The 23184-nt window shown below is 44.3% G+C and overlaps 1 protein-coding gene across 1 annotated transcript; it reads right to left on the reverse strand.

The window, feature by feature from the left end:
• Positions 1-239: 239 nt before the first annotated feature.
• On the reverse strand, positions 240-22938 carry LOC138770332 (alpha-1-antitrypsin-like protein GS55-MS). The gene is made up of 5 exons (XM_069949358.1): positions 22836-22938; positions 3713-4350; positions 1244-1514; positions 853-1000; positions 240-478 (listed from the first exon to the last, which is right to left on the reverse strand). The coding sequence occupies exons 1-5, from the start codon at positions 22886-22888 to the stop codon at positions 290-292; spliced, it is 1299 nt and encodes a 432-aa protein (XP_069805459.1). The 5' UTR covers positions 22889-22938; the 3' UTR covers positions 240-289.
• Between the last annotated feature and the right edge of the window lie 246 nt (positions 22939-23184).

Genomic DNA, 23184 nt, shown 5'->3' on the forward strand with positions numbered 1-23184 from the left:
CAGGAGAGCGGCGGGCCACATCAGGAGGTCTCAGGGGCTGGATGCGGCCCGCGGGCCGGAGGTTCCCCACCCCTGTTATAGGGGATCTATGGCTCATGGATGAATAAAGCAAAAGACCATGATTGTTCGACCAGTCCTGGCTCCATGATTCCGGAGCCATCAGTGAACGAGCACTGATTTTCGAAGCGTCTCAGGCTTCTGGAACCATACAAGTCTACTATAATAACGACAAGACTACAGAAAGTAAATGGCGGCACTTTATTGTGTAGATGAAGTGTGCTGCGTCAATTTATTTCTTTGGGTTGACAATCCTTCCGGTGAAAAGAACAGTATCAAGATCTTTGTTTTGAATGGAAATTATAAAAGGTTTATCAACTTTCACATGTGGTGGGAGACTTATATTTGCTATCCCAATGGCTGTGGCGGCAGAAGCTTCTTTTCCCTCCTCATCCACACTCAGCATGGCTTGATGCACAGCCTACAGAGGTTGAGAACAGAACATAAAACATTACAAGAAATAAAGACTACGGGGGAGATTTATCAAACATGGTGTAAAGTGAAACTGGCTCAGTTGCCGCTAGCAACCAATCAGATTCCACCTTTCATTCCTCACAGACTCTTTGGAAAATGAAAGGTGGAATCTGATTGGTTGCTAGGGGCAACTGAGCCAGTTTCACTTTACATCATGTTTGATAAATCTCCCCCTACATCTCCGTTTAAAAGTCTCCTGATTTCCCAGGCCTAGTGGGCAGGGGTATAGCGTGTACTTAGCTCTGCCCTACTCTCAGACACGTCCCCCCACTTCTCACATCCCTCACATTATCCACTGCTCCAAATATAAAGGAATTTTACCTTTGTCACTTTAATATCGGATTCCACCGTGATCCCGGATAGGTCAGCATTGTTAGAGAAAATGTCTGTAAGACCTAATTCCTGTAACGGCCCCAGAAGATCAAGCTCAGAAGAAAGGGTAAATCTGGGAAGCGTTATCATAACCTCCCTGTGCAAAGAAAAAGTGCATTATAATCTATAAATAAGGCTCTGTACACACTAGCATCATGTCCTTTTTCTTATTTATGATCTCTCAGGATCAGTACAGGATAAGTAATGTAATGTATATACACAGTGACCCCACCAGCAGAATAGTGAGTGCAGCTCTGGAGTATAATACAGGATGTAACTCAGGATCACTACATGATAAGTAATGCAATGTATTCAGCATATTCTCTTGCCACTGCCTTACATTGGACGCATTTCTCCGACCCAGGATGCTATTGACACATTCAGAAGAGCTTTTTCAATATCATGTAATTTTCCCTCGCTGGGTATAATGAACATTGCAGAGGTGTTTCCTTTGTAGGGGACCTCGACTATTGTATATCCTATTTCGGGCTTGAAGACCACTGGATATTCTCCTGTTGTGGTCATCATTGGCATCTTCACTACAGTGTTCTTATCCACATGGAAGTAGTCTTCTATGATTTGATATCCTTTAAAAGGGGGTCCCCATGATCCTGCAAGAAATGTAACCAGTAAATTACATTGTAACTAATGTCTATCACATTTACATATTTTGAATTTTAAACCTTTGGGTACTTGAATCACATTTATGTGTTTCTTTGCTTAAAACCATCTTAAGTAACTTTATGTATCTTATAGTAGGATTCTCTGGGAAGCTGAGACTGGTTGCTATGGACAATAAAAGCAGAGCTGGGACTGGTTGCTATGGACAGTAAAAGAGCTGGGACTGGTTGCTATGGACAATAAAAGAGCTGGAATTGGTTGCTATGGACAATAAAAGCAGAGCTTAAACTGGTTGCTATGAACAATAAAAGTAGAGCTGGGACTGGTTGCTATGGACAATAAAAGCAGAGCTGGGATTGGTTGCTATGGATGATAAAAGCAGAGCTGGGACTGGTTACTATGGGCAACAATAATCTTTCTATAAGACAATGCCATTCATTTCCAAGTGTGTACAAATAAGTGTGTATCTTATAGTAAGATTCTCTGGGAACCTGTGATTGGTTGCTATGCACAATAAAAGCAGAGCTGGGACTGGTTGCTATGGAAAATAAAAGCAGAGCTGGGACTGGTTGCTATGAGCAACAATAATCTTACTATAAAACAACGCCATTAATCTCCAAGGGTGTACAAATAATAGTTTTACACCAAGCAATTATTTGCCATACTTGATCGATTGCCAGCTGGCCAAAATCGTGTAATAGGTCATGTTAAAAGGCAGCGATCAAACGACATTGTGGTCTTTCAACATGTTGTATCCAAACGATCATGATAGCGACGGCCTGCTGCCCTTCGCTCTGCACTACAGGAGCGGTGGCAGCAGACTGCTGCTCTCTTCAATGGGCCACCCCTAGATCATCCGAGCAGCCCCTCTCGCAGCTCCCCACGGCCCTCCGCTCCTTCCCGCTCGCTGCCTGTGCGTGTAATAGCACAGACAGCGAGCGGGGAACGAGGAGAAAGCAAGCGCTGATCTGACAGGTCTAGATCGTGCCATGTAATATGGCTTTAGGCCATGTTCACATTCTGTAAGACAGCGGCCGTGTCACAGAACGACTGCTGCCGTCTGCATAAACATAATTTCTTTTGAATTGTAATGCGGGCACATTCGGGTTTGTCCACATTTCAAATTAACCATAGGAGACAATGTAAAGTGCTGCCGGAACCACACTTTACATTGTCTGCACGGTCAATTTTGACGCCAGTTTTCTGTGCGCCGCATTGAATCTCTGTCAGAGTGTATACAGTGTGTATACACTCCAGCCGGGATTCCATATAAAGCACTGTCATTTAATATTTCAATAAATAGCGTTGGGTGTTGCAAACTGCAACAACAGATGTTATTTATTAAAATAAGACATTGTGTGAACGTGGCCTTAGACTGTAATACTAATTGCTTGTCTCTAAAGTAGATCAACACTGAGGGCTTGTATGCCCAGCATTTCGACCTGATAAGTGGAAGTAACATCTGCAATCTGGAAAGCTTCACATCCCCTTCATTGTTTACCAGACACAGCGCCATGCATTTGGTTGTGGCTATGCCTGGTACTGCAACTTAGCTTCTATCACTAGAATTGGATTGAGATGCTGTGGGCTGCAGTATAAGGCAAAGGCAAAAACTTAGTGTATGGTGCTGTATCTGGTTAAAAAAAATGGAGAGGATACAATAATCACTGGAGAGCCTTGGTCCTTTTGACTTGACGGGTGAAGGTGCCAAGAATTGGACTTATACTGATCCCAGTAAGAAAAATAAAATAAGTTCCTGTGGCTAATTTATGGCACCATGCCCTCCTATACTAGTAAGACAACAACCCCCCCATATACCTTGTGAAGAGTACGGACAGTGCGACACATCAGTCAGCTCCCCCATCTGCCAAATGCTGCCTATTGACACCTATGCAAGTTCACAAGCCAGTTGGATATAGGGGGCCCTTCATCTCTATGGGCCCCATAACAATTAAAATAGCTATTTCCATAAGATATACTTCCTTCTTAGAGGGGTTATTCAGAATTGCAAAAACATGGCCATTTTTGTAGCTAAACAGCGCCACTTTTGTCACCAGTTTGCGTGCAGTATTGCAGCTCAGTTCCATTGAAGTACATGGAGTCAAGTTGTAATACCACACATAACCTGAGGACAGGTGTGGTGCTTTTTTTGGAAATAGAAGCATAAGCTGAAGGCTTTGCCACTTACCCTTGAAGAGGACCATATTTACCATAACTAGAATGTTCTGCGGATAAAGATCGTCCAACAAATGTTCAATTTTTCCATTGGTTTTCTTCTCCACGTAACTATTTATTTCTTTTAGGGCTTCTCCTTCCTTTTGGAAATCGGTGGAGATGGCTTCAGATTGATACCAGTTCTTGGCACCATCTAAGAACTTTTCGTGAAGTTTAACTTTGTTGTCAATGAAGAGAGCGTTGGCCATGTTCAGGTTGAGGTTACTTTTAGGTTGGTTTATGAAGTTTAAAAGCTGATGAAAACCCTCGTGGATATTCTCTTCTTTCATCAAAGAAGGGGTGAAACCAAATCCTTCACGGATCTGACTCAGGGTCTTGCCTTTGGCACCAAGTGAGAGCAAAGAAAATGCAATTGAAATACTCAATGGGGAGAAGAAAAAGTTGTCATTGGGTTTAGTAGTAGCCAGGTAGTTGTAGAGCTTATAGGCAAACTTGACATTAGATTCACCTATCTGGTGGAGAAGCTTTGATTCAATATGATGGTGGTCGAGGTGATCATGGTCATCGTCGTGTGGTCCTCCATGGTGACCACACACAAGTGCACAAAGCAAAACTTGGCTCAAGCAAAGAAAAATCAAGAGCTTCATTTTGCTGAAAGAAACATGTTAAACCATTATCAGTATGTGCACCCCTCTACTCTAATATAAGCAGAAATGCAGAACGGTTAATGTATAGATGGAAATCACCTCAACAAAACCTGAAGATGAAAAAGAGTTCAGGAGGGCTGAAAAACATCTGTGAACATAAGGGGTAGAATTACCATTGCAAATACTTTACAACTCCAGTGCAAGTTGCAGCAAAATAAATCATAAATAATAATCATTATTTTTGGGGTGTGGAACCAATTTCTATGATTTGCATTTCTATGATTGGTTATGGGAAAATGTGCTTTGGTTTAAGAGTGGATTTGGATTACAAGCACGGTCCCGGAGCGAATTGTGCTCTGAATCCAAGGCACCACTGTATATATAAATATAAAAAAATATTTATTTATTTATTATTTTCAACACCTTTGTTACTTGCTCAGTAGAGGGACGTGGAAATCAAAATTGCACCTCATTTTGATGCAAAATTTTCACATACAGTAAGCTAACTAACAAGCAGCCTAAACTTTGACTTGGTCAGTGTTCCCCAAATTGTGGCTCTGTAGGTGTTACAAAACATCCAACGTGACATAAGAGCCAAAGTTGCAAAACTACAAATCAAAGTTAAAATAATATAGCATTCTTAGTGAGCTCTGATGGGCTTTGGCTATTAAAGTATGGTGGGAGTTGTAGTTTTCCAACAGATGGAGAACCACAGGCTGAGGAGAATGAAACTAGGGGGTAGACAGCACCAGATTCATCAATTAGCTTGAGCCCCCCCTGCCTGTACCCCCCAGCCTAAATCCCCAAGCCTGATCCCCAGCCTTATCCCTAAGCCTGATCCCCAGCCTGAATCCCCAAGCCTGATCCCTAGCCTGATCGCTAAGCCTGATCCCCACCCTGATCCCTAAGCCTGATCCCCAGCCTGATCCCTAAGCCTGATCCCCAGCCTGATCGCTAAGCCTGATCCCCACCCTGATCCCTAAGCCTGATTCCCAGCCTGATCCCTAAGCCTGATCCCCAGCCTGATCCCTAAGCCTTATCCTCAGCCTGATCCCTAAGCCTGATCCCCACTTCTTGTGAGATTTTAATTTTACATGTAAAGTGTATTGGCGATTCCCCCATAAAAAACAAACAAAAACGAGGGTATAGCTTGGCCTCCTGGCATCCTTGGAACAAACCTAATTGCACATTTTCTAGTGTAATATAATAGTAAGAGGTTTGGGGATTATTATTCTGGATGTTAAGTTAAAGCGAATGTACCACTAGGTCCATTGTTTGGAGTTTTTTACATAAACAGACCGGCACCGCCAGACAGTGTCGGACTGGGCCATCGGAGGACTGGAGGCCCGTCCCCCACTCCCACTGACTGTCCAGCACCTGGGGCCCCCAGACAGCCATAGAATGATGCTGCCTGTTCTCAGAGGGCCCCAGCGTCGGAGGCTGCGGTAGCTGTCGGGCCCTCATGTTGAAACCATATCCCCGATATCTCCCGGGAAGCCCCGCCCATGCCTCGGGAAGCCCTGCCCCCTGCCGACGCGAGTGATCTAACTCATACAGAGCAGGGAGAGGAGTAGCTGGGGGACTAGAGGAACCATACAAGTGAGGTAAGTATAGCTTTTTTTTCTTTTAACCCCTTCTGACCTGTCTCACTTTATGTGCTTAATCTTATTGCTCAGTGATGCTTTAACATATGCAAGCGATTCTGAGATTGTTTTTTCGTAACATATGGCACTTTATGATAGTGGCAAAATTTGGTCACTGTCTTTTTTGTGAAAAACATCAAAATATCATGAAAAATCTGAAAAATGTGCACTTTACAAACTTTGAAATTCTCTGCTTCTAAAAACAGAAAGTCATATCACATAAATTAGTTAATAAGTCACATTATCAATATAGGTACAATGTTCAAACAAAAAGGAACTATTGAAAGCAACATCTAGATGTCTAAGGGGTAGATATATGCTTCCGTAATTTATATGAATTTTTTGTTGTTGAAACGATTTATTTGCATCTGTATTTTTATCTTATTTATAAATGTATTTATTTACCATATATTTAGGTTAGTTATGGAGTTTTATAACATTCTTACACCTATATATTTATTTATTTATGTAGCACCATCTGGTGGTCAGTCTGTAGATCGCTCTGTTTTGGTTTTATCTTGATCCCTAGTTTATATGTGCAATATAGTGTTTATAGTAATGGATACTGAATGTATTTTTAAAGGCAGGAGGTCCTTAGCACCATAACAATCTGTATATATAATGATTTATTTATTTTGATCTGAGTTAGTATGATGTATGTTAACCCCTTAAGGACCGGGCCAATTTAGTTTTTTGCGTTTTCGTTTTTCCCTCCTTGTGCTTAAAAGGCCATAGCATAGCACCACTAATTGTACTTCGCAATGACAGGCTGAATTTTTTTCATAAAGTACACTGCAAAAGCAGGAAAAAATTTAACGTGTGGTAAAATTGAAAAAAAAAAAAAAAGCATTTTGTTTATTTGGGGTAATATTTGGGGGATATTTGGGGGTAAAACTGACTTGTTATATATGTCTGTCAAGTCATTACGATTACAACGATATGTAACATGTATAACTTTTACTGGCTAAATTTTTTCATAAAGTACTCTGCAAAAGCAGGAAAAAATTCAACGTGTGGTGAAATTGAAAAAAAAACAAAAAGCATTTTGTTTATTTGGGGGATATTTGGGGTAATATTTGGGGGATATTTGGGGGAAAAAAACTGACTTGTTATATATTTCCGTCAAGTTGTTACGATTACAGCGATATATAACCAGGTGGGTAGACTGTAAATAGGTTTTAATCAATGGAGTAGTATACGAGTGTCATATCTAATAGTGCTATCTGGCGGTGAGCTATGGTGAGTGTAATACCTTATCCAGACTTGTGCTGCTTGGGGGCGACCTTCTCCGCCGGCGGTGCTGGCCGGGTTCTGGTGTGGTGTTTTTGGGTCTGGTCCTGTGGCATGGGGGTCGCAGGGCCGTCCCATGGCCCCCGTTCCCTGGCTGTGCGCGCCTGCGGCGTTGGTGGCCACTGATTGGCACGGTGTGGACTTAGTGTAGGGACCCATGTGTATCAGATACCGGCACGAGGTACATGGGGCAGTATGGCTTGATCAATTCATACACAAAATTCTGATGTGTTTTTTATTTAGCCTAGCGGCACTAGTATCAGCCATAGGTGTGAGGTGCAGCACTCTGTTTCTTCCCTGAACCGCATTTTGTTTCTCTCTTTTCTCCGTGTATTGCACTCCTCCTGGTGAGACCTACATGACCGCAATTAGCAGGAGACACCTGAGTGCACATGGTTTTAACCTCTTAAGGACATAGGACGTACCGGTACGTCTTATGTCCTCATTAGCACTTCAAAGCGGGGCCGCGCTGCGGCCCCGCTTTGAAGTGCCGCGATCCCGGGTGCCGCGTGTAGCCCGGGACCGCCGCTATTAGCGGGCACGGTCCGATCGCCGTGCCCGCTAATTAGCTAATCGGAGGCAGCTGTCAAAGTTGACAGCTGCCTCCGATTACCGGAGGCAACGTTTCCCTGGTGTCTAGTGGGGGAGATCGCTCCTCCGGGACCTTGTCCCGGAGGAGCGATCTCCGTTACTGATGCCGGCCGGGGACGCGTCCAAGATGGCGCCGTCCTCGGCTCGGCACTCGTTTGTTTCCGGCTGCAGCAGCCGAAAGCAAACGAGTGCCGATCTCATGGATCTCTGCAGCATATCTATGCTGCAGAGATCTCTATGAGAGATCCAAGTGTATATACTAGAAGTCCCCCAGGAGGGCTTCTAGTATATGTGTAAAAAAAAAAAAAAAAGTGTTGTTAATAGTAAAAATCCCCCTCCCCTAATAAAAGTCTGAATCACCCCCCTTTTCCCAGGTTTTAAATAAAAGTAAACAAATAAATAAATAAATAAACATGTTTGGTATCGCCGCGTGCGTAATCGCCCGAACTATTAATTAATCACATTCCTGATCTCGTACGGTAAACGGCGTCAGCGCAAAAAAATCCCAAAGTGCAAAATTGCGCATTTTTGGTCGCATCAAATCCAGAAAAAATGTAATAAAAAGCGATCAAAAAGTCGTATATGCGCAATCAAGGTACCGATAGAAAGATCACATCATGGCGCAAAAAATGACACCTCGCACAGCCCCATAGACCAAAGGATAAAAGCGCTATAAGCCTGGGAATGGAGCGATTTTAAGGAATGTATATTGGTTAACAACGGTTTGAATTTTTTACAGGCCATCAGATACAATATAAGTTATACATGTTATATATCGTTTTAATCGTAACGACTTGAGGACCATGCATAACAAGTCAGTTTTACCCCAGGGCGAATGGCGTAAAAACACATTTCCCCCAAATAAAAGAAATGCGTTTTTTTTTTCAATTTCACCACACTTTGAATTTTTTTCTGGTTTCGCAGTGTACTTTATGCAACAATTCAGCCTGTAATTGCAAAGTACAATTAGTGACGCAAGAAATAAGGGGTCATGTGGGTTTCTAGGTGGAAAAATGCAAGTGCTATGACCTTTTAAACACAAGGAGGAAAAACCGAAAACGTAAAAACGAAAATGGGCCATGTCCTTAAAGGGTTAATCCCTCCTGTTTTTTCCCATTCTGTTTGCTGCAGCTATGGTGAGTGTAATACCTTATCCAGACTTGTGCTGCTTGGGGGCGACCTTCTCCACCGGCGGTGCTGGCCGGGTTCTGGTGTGGTGTTTTTGGGTCTGGTCCTGTGGCATGGGGGTCGCAGGGCCGTCCCATTGCCCCCGTTCCCTGGCTGTGCGCGCCTGCGGGGTTGGTGGCCACTGATTGGCACGGTGTGGACTTAGTGTAGGGACCCATGTGTATCAGATACCGGCACGAGGTACATGGGGCAGTATGGCTTGATCAATTCATACACAAAATTCTGATGTGTTTTTTATTTAGCCTAGCGGCACAAGTATCAGCCATAGGTGTGAGGTGCAGCACTCTGTTTCTTCCCTGAACCACATTTTGTTTCTCTCTTTTCTCTGTGTATTGCACTCCTCCTGGTGAGACCCACGTGACTGCAATTAGCAGGAGACACCTGAGTGCACATGGTTTTAATCCCTCCTGTTTTTTCCCATTCTGTTTGCTGCAGCTATGGTGAGTGTAATACCTTATCCAGACTTGTGCTGCTTGGGGGCGACCTTCTCCTCCGGCGGTGCTGGCCGGGTTCTGGTGTGGTGTTTTTGGGTCTGGTCCTGTGGCATGGGGGTCGCAGGGCCGTCCCATGGCCCCTGTTCCCTGGCTGTGCGCGCCTGCGGGGTTGGTGGCCACTGATTGGCACGGTGTGGACTTAGTGTAGGGACCCATGTGTATCAGATACCGGCACGAGGTACATGGGGCAGTATGGCTTGATCAATTCATACACAAAATTCTGATGTGTTTTTTATTTAGCCTAGCGGCACTAGTATCAGCCATAGGTGTGAGGTGCAGCACTCTGTTTCTTCCCTGAACCGAACATCATATCTAATAGTGCTATCTGACGGTGTTTACCCCGGCGCTGTCGGCCGCGGTGCTGGGCTGGAACAACACCATTACGGTGTGTGTATACATTCCATTAGCAACATTACTTGTCATATTACATCAGATCACAACCATAGAAACAAAGACTGAGTGTTTGTGAGAACACATTGAGTTTGTGCAATATAGCGATACATAAAGGGGATTCCCCCACTATCGCTCTATGAAAGCACTGACTGTTGATCATAATAGCGACGGACTATCTGCTTCAGTGTGTATGCAACTTTAAAAGTAGGCAGAATTTGAATACCGCATCCTATCAGCAACACTATCTTGCTATACAGTAATTATATACTAGCGATTAGTAGTTACACTATCTGATATTGATGAGTTCATAAGGTTGCATCTGCCACTGCCATACTTGAACATCATTTATTTGAGTGCATACCTACAGTGTATGATTATTTAAAACATGGCGAATTTCTACTGGTGCTATTTAAAGTGACTATACATCCTAACTTAGGCTATGTTCACACTACGTATATTTGAGGCTGTATATTTGAGGCTGTATATTTGAGGCTGTATAGCAACCAAAACAAGGAGTGGATTGAAAACACAGAAAGGCTCTGTTCACATAATGTTGCAATTGAGTGGATGGCCGTCATTTAACAGCAAATATGTGCTGTTATTTTAAGGGTATATTCACACAGGCGGGCTCGCAGCGAGATTCTCGCTGCGAGCCCGGCAGGTCCTGGCAGTTCCCATAAACTACATACTTGCTGCGGTCTAAACGACCGCAGCGAGTATGTAATTATACCGTGCTTAACCCCTTCTACTCCCGCCGGCTCCCCCGCTGTAAGCAGCATACATTACCTCTCCTCGCTGCACGGGTCCGGCGTCCTGCTCTCCCGCCCAGCCAATCAGTGGCTGCGGCTGGGCAACACACTAATTGGCCGGACAGGAGAGCAGGACGCCGGACCCGTGCAGCGAGGACAGGTAATGTATGCTGCTTACAGCGGGGGAGCCGGCGGGAGTAGAAGGGGTTAAGCGCGGTATAATTACATACTCGCTGCGGTCGTTTAGACCGCAGCAAGTATGTAGTTTATGGGAACTGCCAGGACCTGCCGGGCGCGCAGCGAGAATCTCGCTGCGAGCCCGCCTGTGTGAATATACCCTAAAACAACGGCTGTTGTATTGAAATAATGGCAGTTATTTACCGTTATATGGCGGCCATCCACTCAATTACAACATTATGTGAACAGAGCCTTTCTGTGTTTTCAATCCACTCCTGGTTTTGGTTGCTATGAGGACCTGACATGAGGACCAAATACAGCCTCAAATATACATAGTGTGAACCCAGCCCTAAGGTGTTAGGAACTGTGAGTTCCCTAGACACCCAAACAGCTATTAATATATAGATCAATTTGATCAACTATTTGGATACCGAGTGATCTGCTGTTTCTAGTACAAGAATTTGCGTCTATTGACAGACATACAATACAACTAAGACAAGTGAAAGCATAATACACACCGTACAATATTGATCCAGACACTGAGCTACTCCATTCAATTTTAATCTCAAGATTTCGCACAATTATTTATTAGTATAAGTAATAAAAGTTAAGTTTTAAGTTAGATCTTCATAGTTAGTGGTTATTTGAGTTAGTACTAGTGTACATGGCATGAAGTTCTGGGGCAACCCGTGTGTTTACCAGTCTGATCACCTTATTAGTGGGCATGGCGATTGGACCGTGCCCGCTAATAGCTGCGGTCCCGGGCTACATGCCGCACCCGGGACTACGGCGGTTCACAGCCAGGTTGCCGCGCGGCCCCGCTGTGAACACCTTTAACGACCGCAGGGCTTAAATATACGCCCGCAATCGTTAAGGGGTTAAGCAGTAGCTGCAGAGTGATCATGCCGTGAGTTTCTACCTGACAGGACCTGCAGCACACTCTGGTTGCTATGGCTTCGGCCAGAGAGAGCATGTGCAAAGGTCCTATCCTGATGATTAGAATGGAGACTTGCTGACATGTGTTACACATGCTTATCTGTTTATATATTGTTTTATATCTTGTAAGAGTTTAGTTTGGAGATTTCTTAGTAATAACCAATGATGGGTTTGATGATTCATACTTTGATGATGTGGAAATTGTTAAATAATCGTCATTAATGTGTATTGGACTTCAGGGTTAATTTGTACTGGTATGTGTATATATATATATATATATATATATATATATATATATCAGCATGTGCTCAGTGTCCTTTTATATCCTTGAGGTTTGAGAAAGAGAGCCCAGCGGTCCAGAAACGCGTTACCTGTGGATATGTACTTTATTATTTAAAAATAAACAGTTGCTACTATTTTAAGCGGTCTGCGCGGAGGTATCTCCTTTTTGTTTGAACATTGTACCTGGATTTCTTGGACCCGGACGGGCGACGGTGGATGACTTCCAGCAGCGGTCGGCATTTATTTGGTCCTACATATGCGTCTTGTAGTGATTGTGACTGTTCACAACCACATCAGGTGAACCGAAACCTGGATGTGTGCTACACATATTTTTAAAGTGCTATACTGTGTCACCCTATGAGGCGCTCTGGCTTGTATTTTTTCTTCTTCTTTCCCATACATTATCAATGTGCCCTCTTTATTCTGAATAGACTACTTTGGGCTGGGACTCTCTCAACATCCTCCTCTCTACTTCTCTGAACTTCTTCTACCTCTCAGCACCCAACCCAGTCAGCACGACTGTTACTCTTCTCAGCTCTCAGCACAGATCCGGTCACTAAGGTCTAAAGTAATTTATCAAGCTGGAAACCTACTGTGTATCATTATATCAAGTATTCTTGCAGTAAAGAAGAGTTTATTTATTGTAAGGAGACTCTGTGATTCTTGTCCAAGCACATGCACAGTCATTGCATTTTCCTTGGGTCATCTCCCCTATCTGTGGGTGGCAGTACCAATAGTCTGGGTGGGTCACAACTCCACTCCGGACCAGCGTGATAAGTACCCAAGAGACCCCCAAACAGCCCGGCAGGTTACTGACCACAAGGGAAAGGGTATAGCCAGCCGCACTAAAATAAAAGCAGGTGTGCCACCATACCTGTGTGCCCAACCGCCACTGGCGTCACGACAGTATAATACCTGGCCAAGCTATTCCCTGACCAACCACTACTGCAGTGTCGTCACAGTTCACTATCTGGCAAGTGACCGGTGCGCCTCTCAGCGGGTGACACCACACATTCAGGAGACAGGGCAGCCCGACACTGTCAGACTGCCCTGACTCCTTTCCAGATGGTTGGGCACAGTGCTGATTTCAGCAAGTTACCGGTTTCAGCACTGTGCTGGATGGCAGGATAAGCTGTGCAGCTACTGATAGCTGCACAGTCCTCTCCCTTCTCCTGCCAGTACCGATCAGTGAGATCAGTGCCCTGCAGGAGAGAAATCTGGAGGGGATATGCATCACATCCAGATGGGGAACTTACCGAGCTAAAGAACCTTTGGTGATGTCACTAATCACTGCACTTAATGTATCCTTTCCTACAATAGCTGTACAATACTGAAGGTAATGCTGTATAATGCTTGCTTTGTATTGCAGGAATATATTATGTTGGTGAAATATGAAAGAAAAATCTATAGAAATCTATATAAATGGTGTCTGTTGGCAATACCATTGTAAATTACTTTTACAGTAAATTTACGGTAATTATGGCGTGGGAGTGAATGGCAAACCCGCACTGCTCACACTGAATCCCAAAAAAGGATTTAGCTGGGAGCTGGAAGTTCTTAGGGCACATGTACAGGTGAGTCAACCGGGGTGCATAGAATGAGTAACAAATATGCATAAAAGAACAAACTCCAGCACTCACGGGGAGAGACGTCTTCAAAGCTTTATTTTCTCTTGTGCAGGGAGAGGAAGATGGAGCAGTGAAGGTCCAGGTACATCAACTGGGATAGCTATTTAAGGACTATTCCCTTCCTCTAAGCCAGGGCGATACGTCACACCAGGGAGGTGCTTTATATGCACAGGTGAATGTTATGAAATAAAATGTGACAACCAAATGGCAAGCACAAAGATAAATGGCAGCATTATGTAAATATATAAGGCACCATATTATATAAACATACTCTGATCATTCCTTTCATTCAGACCTGTGGAACTGGTTGCTTCCAATTTGGATATCCTAAAGGATTCTCTTTGAAGTAAGTAGCAGTGATAATCTCCGCCCCCTGGTGGCTGGGTAACCCTTTCCAGACCAAGAAAGCGTAGGAACCCTGTGTCCCCGCCATGCTTGACTTGACATGTTCGATGAGGCGGGAAACCCCCATTGTTTGACCTTACAGAGTAGCAGTGCTCTTTGAAGTGGGTCCACAGGGGTCTTTTCCTCTTACCTACGTAAAAACGTGCTAGCCTTGTACTCTGCGAGTCACCACTTCTACTATTGCTAACCACATCACCAATTGTGCGGTTTCTCCTAAATGTAATGGTGGGGTGCCGCAAAGTGAAACATTCCGAACTCAGAACGCTGCAAAGAAACATTCCGAACTCAGAACGCGGCGAAGAAACATTCAGAACACTATGAAGAAACATTCCGAACTCAGAATGCTGCAAACATACATTCAGAACGCAGCAAAGAAACTTTCCGAACTCAAAACGCAGTGAAGAAACATTCGGTAGTCAGAATGTGGCAAAGAAAAATCCCGAACTCAAAACGTGCTGAAGAAACATTACAAACACAGAACATGGCCAACAAATATTCTTAACTCAGAACGCTGCAAAGAAACTTTCTGAACTCAAAATGCTGTGTAGAAAGATTCTGAACTTAAAACGAGGAGAAAAAACATTCCAAACTCAGAAAGCTGTGAAGAAAGATTCCGAACTCAGAATGCAGCGAAAAAACATTCCGAACTCAGAAAACTGTGAAGAAAGATTCCGAACTCAAAACGTTGCGAAGAAACGTTCCAAACTCAGAACACTATGAAGAAACATTCCGAACTCAGAACGTTGTAAAGAAAAATTCCATACTGCAAAAAAAAACGCTGCAAAAAAACATTCAAATTCGGAACGCTGCAAAGAAACATTCCAAACACAGAATGCAGTAAATTTCGAACTTAGAATACTGCGAAAAAACATTCCGAACGCCGAGAAGAAACATTCTGAACTCAGAACACTGCCTACAAATATTCAGAATGTGGCGAAGAAACATAACTAGGAAATATACTAGATATGCTGTGATTTACACCAAAGCTCCCACCTCCCATAATATAGACACTGACAGTAGGGTTCTGAATGTTTGCACCAAACCCACTGTCATTCCAAACTCAGAACACTGCGAAGAAACATTCAGAATGCGCCAAAGAGACATTCTAAACTTAGTAAAACTTAGTACACGACAAAAAAACATTCTGAACTCAAAACGCTGCGAAAAATCATTACAAACTCAGAACCCACCAAAGAAACTTTCCAAACTCAAAATACTGCGAAGAAAGATTCCGAACTAAGAACGTGGCGATGAAACAATCCGAACTCAGAACTTGGCGAAAAAACATTTCAAACTCAGAATCTGGCAAAGAAACATTTGGAACTCAAAACGCTACAAACAAGCATTCCGAACTCAGAACGCGGCAAAGAAACATTCCAAACTCAAAATACTGCGAAGAAAGATTTCGAACTTAGAACGTGGCGATGAAACAATCCGAACTCAGAACGTGGCGAAGAAACATTTCAAACTCAGAACGTGGCAAAGAAACATTTGGAACTAAGAACGTGGCGAAGAAACATTCCGAACTCAAAACGCTACAAACAAACATTCCGAACTCAGAACGCGGCAAAGAAACATGACTAGGAAATATCCTAGACATGCTGTGATTTTCACCAAAGCTCCCACCTCCCATAATATAGACACTGACAGGGGGTTTGGTGCAAACATTCACAACTCAAAATGCTGTGAAAAAAACATTTTAAACTGACAACAATGCAAAGAAACATTCCGAACTCAGAACACTGCGAAGAAACATTTGGAACTAAGAACGTGGTGAACAAACATTCCAGACTCAGAATTCTGCAAACAAACATCGCTAACTCAGAATGCTATATTATTGATGAGCAAGCATGCTCGTCCAAGCTTGGTACTCGTTCGAGTATTAGGATACAAATGTGCAGCAGGTAATAGAGACTTGAACATAAGACAACCAGATCTGTGAGATAAGTGCTGAGTAGGAGATAGTTGTGTTGATAGAGTTGTGCTGAGGTAGAGTAGAGAATCTCAACCCACGTAGAAATGTGCTTTGCCGGGATGTTGGAGAATATACTTGTAGAAGAAGAGGAAGAAGAACAAGAAGGAGAACACCTGTGCCTGTGTATTGACCTTTCCTTTAGTCTTCACACCACCTTATGCCCACTAGCGTTGGCCGAACCATACTAATGGGTGACATAGGCCCCAGACCTTGTTACCTGGACTGAGCGGAATGCTGAGGGTTCCCTGCTGACACCCGCGCTGCAAGATGGAGTTCATAGGCTTGCTTGCAACTTTGCCCCACCCAGATCAGTTCCCAGCTCTTTGGTTCTATAGTGAATACTGTCCTGCACTGTGACTTCTTGTCCACGGCGTGGGTTGAGATTATCTGTAGGCTGGTCCTCTCCTAAGAGGTTTAACACTGCATAGTGCTTTGGGTGGGTACGTTGGCGACAGTGTGTTGTTCTGCGTCCTACCCATGTGGGGTACTGACTAAGACTGAACTACAAGGACCTGGCAGAGGGCCAGGGCCCGGACAAGACTGCGGTGGAGAGCTATCTGTGTTGTGTCCTTTGTCCACACTGTCCCGAATGGAAAGCTCTTGCTCCTCCCCCACCAAAGTGACTAACTTCCTATACAGCTTGTGGGGTGTGCTGTGATTGGGTGAAAAGAGTGCAATAGAAGAATAGAGAGAAGAGGTGATAGGAGTAAAGAAAGCAGAAATCCTACTGGTGCGCAGATTCTGGTACACATACATACAATAACCCTTTCTGATCCTTCAGCTGTGCAGCTTCCATATATCAGTATACAATACAGTGGCATCTAGTGGTCAACTCTTAATACTACTTTTGCTTGTAGTAAAAAAAGTACCACAAAAAGTACAGACTTTTGCGAAGGGTGTGAAAAATAGTAACACCCCTAGTGGGACACCACATATGGTATAGACTACATTCAGTTCTCCTCTTTTTCTGCTCCTAATCTGTTCTCTATTAGAACAGTTAGGATCTATAAACACTCTTTTAGCTGCCTCATCTTTTGGAGCCTGAAGATTTCCTTATCTTAGGATGGATAGATGTTTATCCCTGGCAGGTTTACATTTACTTACAGTGTATTTACCAACCCCCTCTGCTGGAAGTTTGTTCCAAATATCTACTACTATTTCTGTCATCTCTTTCTACAGTCTTTGTTATCTAAAATGAATGTATGCTGTATAAATGTTACTGTACCTTGTATTCATGCTGCTCCCTTTTCAAGTCTTAAAAGTGCCATCTAGTGGCCCTTTGCACACACTGTAGTCTGCATGTAAAACCACCTCAGCTACCTTATCTGTAGCCTATCACCCTGTTGACATCATCATCAGCCATTATCTCAGAATACTGAAGACCATCTAAGCTTATTGTAGCATCGCTGCTACCTCCAGCCTAGTATATCTACATCTTAGTGCAGGGGTGTCAAACTCAAATACACAGTGGGCAAAATTAAAAAAAATCTGACAAAGTTGCGGGCCATCTTTGATAATTATTGAAGCGTGTGTCTCCCTCCACTATGCACTATGATAAATGACAACGATAAATTATTATGACATAATTAAACCCCAACCCATATAATAGCCAACCCCCCAATATTACCCCATGTAGTAGCCAACTCAACCAAAATTGCCCCACATATTAGCCAGCCCTCCCAATAGTGCCGAAATAGTAGTCAGCCCCCCCAAGTGTCCCATATAGAAGCCAGCCCTCCCCGTAGTCTTATATAGTAGCCAGCCCTCCCCGTAGTCTTATATAGTAGCCAGCCCTCCCCGTAGTCTCATATAGTAGCCAGCCCTCCCCGTAGTCTCATATAGTAGCCAGTCCTCCCCTGTGGTCTCTTATACAGTAGCCAGCCCTCCCCCATAGTCTCTTATATAGTAGCCAGCTCTCCCCCATAGTCTCTTATATAGTAGCCAGCCCTCCCAATAGTCTCTTATATAGTAGCCAGCCCCCTCCATAGTCTCTTATAGTAGCCAGCCCTCCCCATAGTCTCTTATATAGTAGCCAGCCCTCCCAATAGTCTCTTATATAGTAGCCAGCCCTCCTCCATAGTCTCTTATAGTAGCCAGCCCTCCCCAATAGACACTTATATAGTAGCCAGCCCTCCCCCATAGTCTCTTATATAGTAGTCAGCCCTCCCCAATAGACTCTTATATAGTAGCCAGCCCCTAAAACAGTTGTTAAAGGGAACCTGTCACCTGTGGACGGCCCCAAGAACTCACCCTACCCCTGGATACAGCTCCCCATACTTGCCCCATCCTGCCAATCCCGCTCCTGATGTGGGGCATGCCGCGGAGATACGGATGCACACTCATCTTCTGTCCAGGGGTGACAGGTTGTCCCATTAGCTTGGACTCACCCTTTTCTGCGGCCCGGTGCAGGACATGTGTGATGACATCATTGCACTACCGGCATCAGAACACAGCTCACATACTCTTAGGCCACAGGCTAAAAACTGCCTATGGCCTACAAGATTATAATATGGGTGGTCAGAGCGGCTGTCCGCGATGGTGGGACAGATGTAATTCAAACTCTGAATTGCCTGACGGGCCAAAAATAATGGTACAGCGGGCCAGAGTTTGACATGACTGTCTTAGTGTATAATGATGTGTTTCCTGCTGTTATTTTACAGTCTAAAGTCATTAGCTAGAGATCATGCTTGTCACATGGCCAGGCCAGCATGTTATTTGTGTATATCCCTGTGTGTATCCTCATAGCTATATAGCACCCCCTTAGGGTCACAAGCCCACATAATGTCCTTCATCCTTCCCCTAAAAATTTAATTGAGTCCTGATAAAATCAGAAATGTATAGTAAATGTAATGTGCATACTTCAAACTGTTAAAAGAACGTCCACTAGATGGTGCTATAGGACTTGTTTGTAATGCCTAATCAGGCACTTATAGTCAGTAGTGACTGTAGGCGATGGTGATATCAACTGGAGTCGGTCCAATACATGTGGCATAAGGATGCTCCAGTGAGGAGATAAACTTGTCGCTGTCGTGTTTTTATATAAGCGCCCAAGACTAGTGGTGCATATCTACCATGGCAGGGGTGGATGGCAGCCATCCCCTCTCCTCTGATACCAGTCACTACCAATGAACCTATCTACAAGTGATATAGCCATACAGGCACTACTTACTATAAATGCCTGATTAGGCTTTGCAAACACGAGTTTTATACTTGTCTTATAGCACCATCTAGTGGACGTTCTTTTAACTGCTTGAAGTGTGCACATGACATGGGAAAGCTGATCCTTCCGTTTCCCCCACCCCCCTTCAAACCCCCCACCCCAACAGAAAATGAAGACAATGACCCAGTTTTGGAAAAATTTTGGCCACAGCAGCCAATTTTATTAACAAACACACAAATAACATAAAACATTATGCAAAAATAATACTGCCACTACTAACCCCCCAGCTATCTGAACCCAGAACGGGAAGGAGGTCCTTGAGGCTAAAACTATAACCGGCCACCCATAACTGTGCCACAAAGTATCTGGCTATTACCACTCACTTCCGACCCCCAGCCGGTTCCCCCAGGCTCAGGAGCCCTACCCCAAGACCAATGCCACTGGCCGATTATCCAAAAAAAACCCGCATTACTCCCCGGGACACCACCCAGTCAGGAGCCCAGATTCCTCCAAGTCCCCCGATGATCCTTAATCAAAATGAGGGGGAATGGGGGTGCACCTCACCTCGTGTACCCCCCTTTTACTTCAATTTTTTCAACCCCAAGGACCCCCTAACCCGCCAACAGCTGCTATGACAAAACTACACACCATCCCTCTCCCTGAGACAAATCAACTACAACCCCATTATCCTGTCCCCCACAACTAAGGGAGGGAGGGCGGGTCTCTTCACTGCTGCTCCGCATGTGCTGACCAGATACAGGAAGAGCCTGTTATATATATACCCTCCCCTAACTCCCCTACCCCTCCCCTTAGCAACTCCCGCTCAGAACAGTTCTCCAGTTAACCCCTTCCGTGCCAGCTCCCCTGTCATGCTGGCCTCCCTGTTACGTCCGGCCTTCTCTTTATATTTACTAAACATTCCTGATTTTATTAGGATAAAGGACATTAGATGAGCTTGTGGCCCTAAGTGGGGGGGATTTTTCTTAGTAGAAGTGTTCCTTACCTTCCTGGTTTATTTAGACACCATTTGTTTCTTTTTTGTATCCTCATGGCTGGGATAGCATGTAATCTGTGTGTATCCCTGTGTGTATTCTTATGGCTAGTATAGCATGTCCTCTGTGTATATCCCTTTATGTATCCTCATGGCTAGTATAGCTTGTCCTCTGTGTATATCCCTGTGTGTATTCTTATGGATAGTACAGCATGTTATCTGTGTTTATATCACTGTGTGTATCTTCATGACTAGGACAGTGTTTTTTCTGTATATGTCCCTGTGTGTATCCTCATGGATAGTATAGCATGTTATCAGTGTATATGCCTGTGCATATCCTCATGGCTAGTACAATGTGCTGTCTATGTATATCCCTGTGTATATCCTCACGGCTAGCACAGTGTGTTATGTCTATGTCCTCATGTATCGTATAGTATGTTATCCATACCTCCCAACTTTTGCTGGGAGGAAAGAGGGACAGTCACGGCAATGCGCCACGCCCTTATATCCACGTCACCTATTACCATTATACTACTATACAAGATGCTGGGAAAGCTGGGTGACCGCCATTATACTGACTGCTATACATGATGCTAGGAAATCTGGGTGACCTTCATTATACTACTATACAAGATGCTGGGAACACTGGGTGACCTCCATTATACTGACTACTATACAAGATTCTGGGAAAGCTGGGTGACCTCCATTATACTGCCTACTATACAAGATGCTGAGAAAGCTGGGTGACCGCCATTATACTGACTACTATACAAGATGCTGGGAAAGCTGGGTGACCTCCATTATACTGACTATGAGATACTGGGAAAGCTGGATGACCTCCATTATACTGACTATGAGATACTGGGAAAGCTGGGTGACCTCCATTATACTGATTATGAGATACTGGGAAAGCTGGGTGACCTCCATTATACTGACTATGAGATACTGTGAAAGCTGGATGACCTCAATTATACTCACTTCAATAGATGCTGCTGGAAAGCTGGGTGATCTAATAGTCAGTGATAGAGTTACTATACCTCCCGCGGGTGGCATCGGGGTTGGGGCTTATCAACAGGGGCGGGGCTTGCCGGGAGACACCGGGACCGGCCGTGGGTAAAATCTTGTAAGTGTGCCCCCAGCCCTGGACCATTCCTCCCCCATCCTACACATCCATTACCTACATCTGTGGTGGGGCCCGTGCTCCCTGGCCTCCAGCAGCTCTGCCCGGGGAGACACTTGTCGGCCAGATACCTGTGCAGCCTCAGTGCCTCCTCAGCTCCTTTACAGATAGAGCCTGCAGCAACAGCACGTGTACTGCGGTGACCGGGTCACACAGGAAGCAGCTACAGCCCGGGCACCGCAGCACACTGTCTCCTCCATCCACATCACACCAGCCCCCGCACTGCCACAGGGTACACAGAGTGACAGTTACAGCTCCTTCACTCTGCCGCTCCGCACCAGATCCCACAGGATTTTGAATCACCCGCCCTCCCGCGTACCCCCACAGCCTGTGCCGCCCGCAGGTTGAGAATCCCTGCTCTTGAGTATATGAGGGGCCTCCATGTGACTCACATCTTATGTCAAAAACCAGCAGCTGTGGTGGAGGAGGAGCTAGCCCATCAGCAGTGCGGCGGGACCGGCTGGGGAGAGCAGCGGGACACATGGGGGCTTTACCCGGACGGCGGGACATGATCCCAAAATCGGGACCGTTCCGCCGGATCCGGGACAGTTGGGAGGTATGATGTTATCTGTGTATATCCCTGTGTATATCCTCATGGCTAGTATAGCATGTTATCTGTGTATATCCTCATGGCTAGTATAGCATGTTATCTGTGTATATCCCTTTGTATATCCTCATGGCTAGTATAGCATGTTATCTGTGTATATCCCTGTGTATATCCTCATGGCTAGGACAGTGTGTTATCTGTGTATATCACCTGTCACATGGCTGGGATAGCATGTTATCTGTGTATATACCTGTGTGTATTCTCATGGATGTTCATCATCACATATCATACATGTCTGTGTCTGCATTGCTCTGCATAGTAATGTGTTATAATGTACCACCACATGTCATTACACCTTAGTGAGTACGTTACCTTTCCGGACCTCAGTTTCTCTCTATCTTTGCAATGAATTGCTGGGAGGGAGTTTAGCTGCCAGTAAACTTACAGCCCCTTACACATAAGGAGGACAGAATACTTTTAGTAAAGTAATAAATAAAAATTATTAATCCACTTCCCATCTAATCAACAGTTCAGGCTGCAGCTGTGCCTCCTCCCCCCTTCCTCTACTACCTTAGGTTATGTTTGCACACAGCGTTTAGCACCACTATATGGCCATGATTTCACAATTTGCAACAAAATATCACTAATCAAACTCTGTGTGTGAACATTGCCTTAGTACATAGCTATTATATGCCTCATCAGAGCTTCACTGCTATGTTTTCCCTCCACCATGCTTTACACTGAAGCTTTGCTTGTTCACCTTCAGCTGCAATAACTCAGAACATTGAGAGATTATTTCTATTACAATAAAGACAGAAATAGGAATATCCTGACAGTGTGAACAGGGGCATAATACTCACCAGCACCTTGGGGTGGTCTCCGGGGTGTGTGGGATTGTACGGCTGATCTCCATATATATCGATTTTATATTGACTTTTGAAATTGTGAAATGATAAAGTTCTACAGTCTTGATTTCAGTAACCTTTGGGTTGATATCGAACTGAGTAAACAATTATGCAAGATATTTAGTTCACCCTCTATATCAGAGAAGGCAATATTAAGGCAAATAGAGGGGATGTTGCAAGTTCTGATATTAACAAGAGAACAAATTTACAGTCCCCAAAGCCAAAACAATCAGGAGCACAAGGTCGGAGCACAGTCCAGGCAGTCTTATCAGAGGGTCGCTTTTCATTCTGCTGAATATTTGTA

The sequence above is a fragment of the Dendropsophus ebraccatus genome, chromosome 13 (assembly GCF_027789765.1).
Source record: "Dendropsophus ebraccatus isolate aDenEbr1 chromosome 13, aDenEbr1.pat, whole genome shotgun sequence".
Lineage (NCBI taxonomy): Eukaryota > Metazoa > Chordata > Amphibia > Anura > Hylidae > Dendropsophus > Dendropsophus ebraccatus.

What these genes read in the sequence shown, in the direction of transcription:
- LOC138770332 (XM_069949358.1), bottom strand. Translation starts at nt 22,888, where the DNA reads ATGGAGATCAGCCGTACAATCCCACACACCCCGGAGACCACCCCAAGG. An exon ending in GTCGGAGAAATGCGTCCAAT is followed by an intron (nt 1,001 to 1,243) that starts GTAAGGCAGTGG and finishes TTCTTTGCACAG; the next exon opens with GGAGGTTATGATAACGCTTC. An exon ending in CCGATATTAAAGTGACAAAG is followed by an intron (nt 479 to 852) that starts GTAAAATTCCTT and finishes CAACCTCTGTAG; the next exon opens with GCTGTGCATCAAGCCATGCT.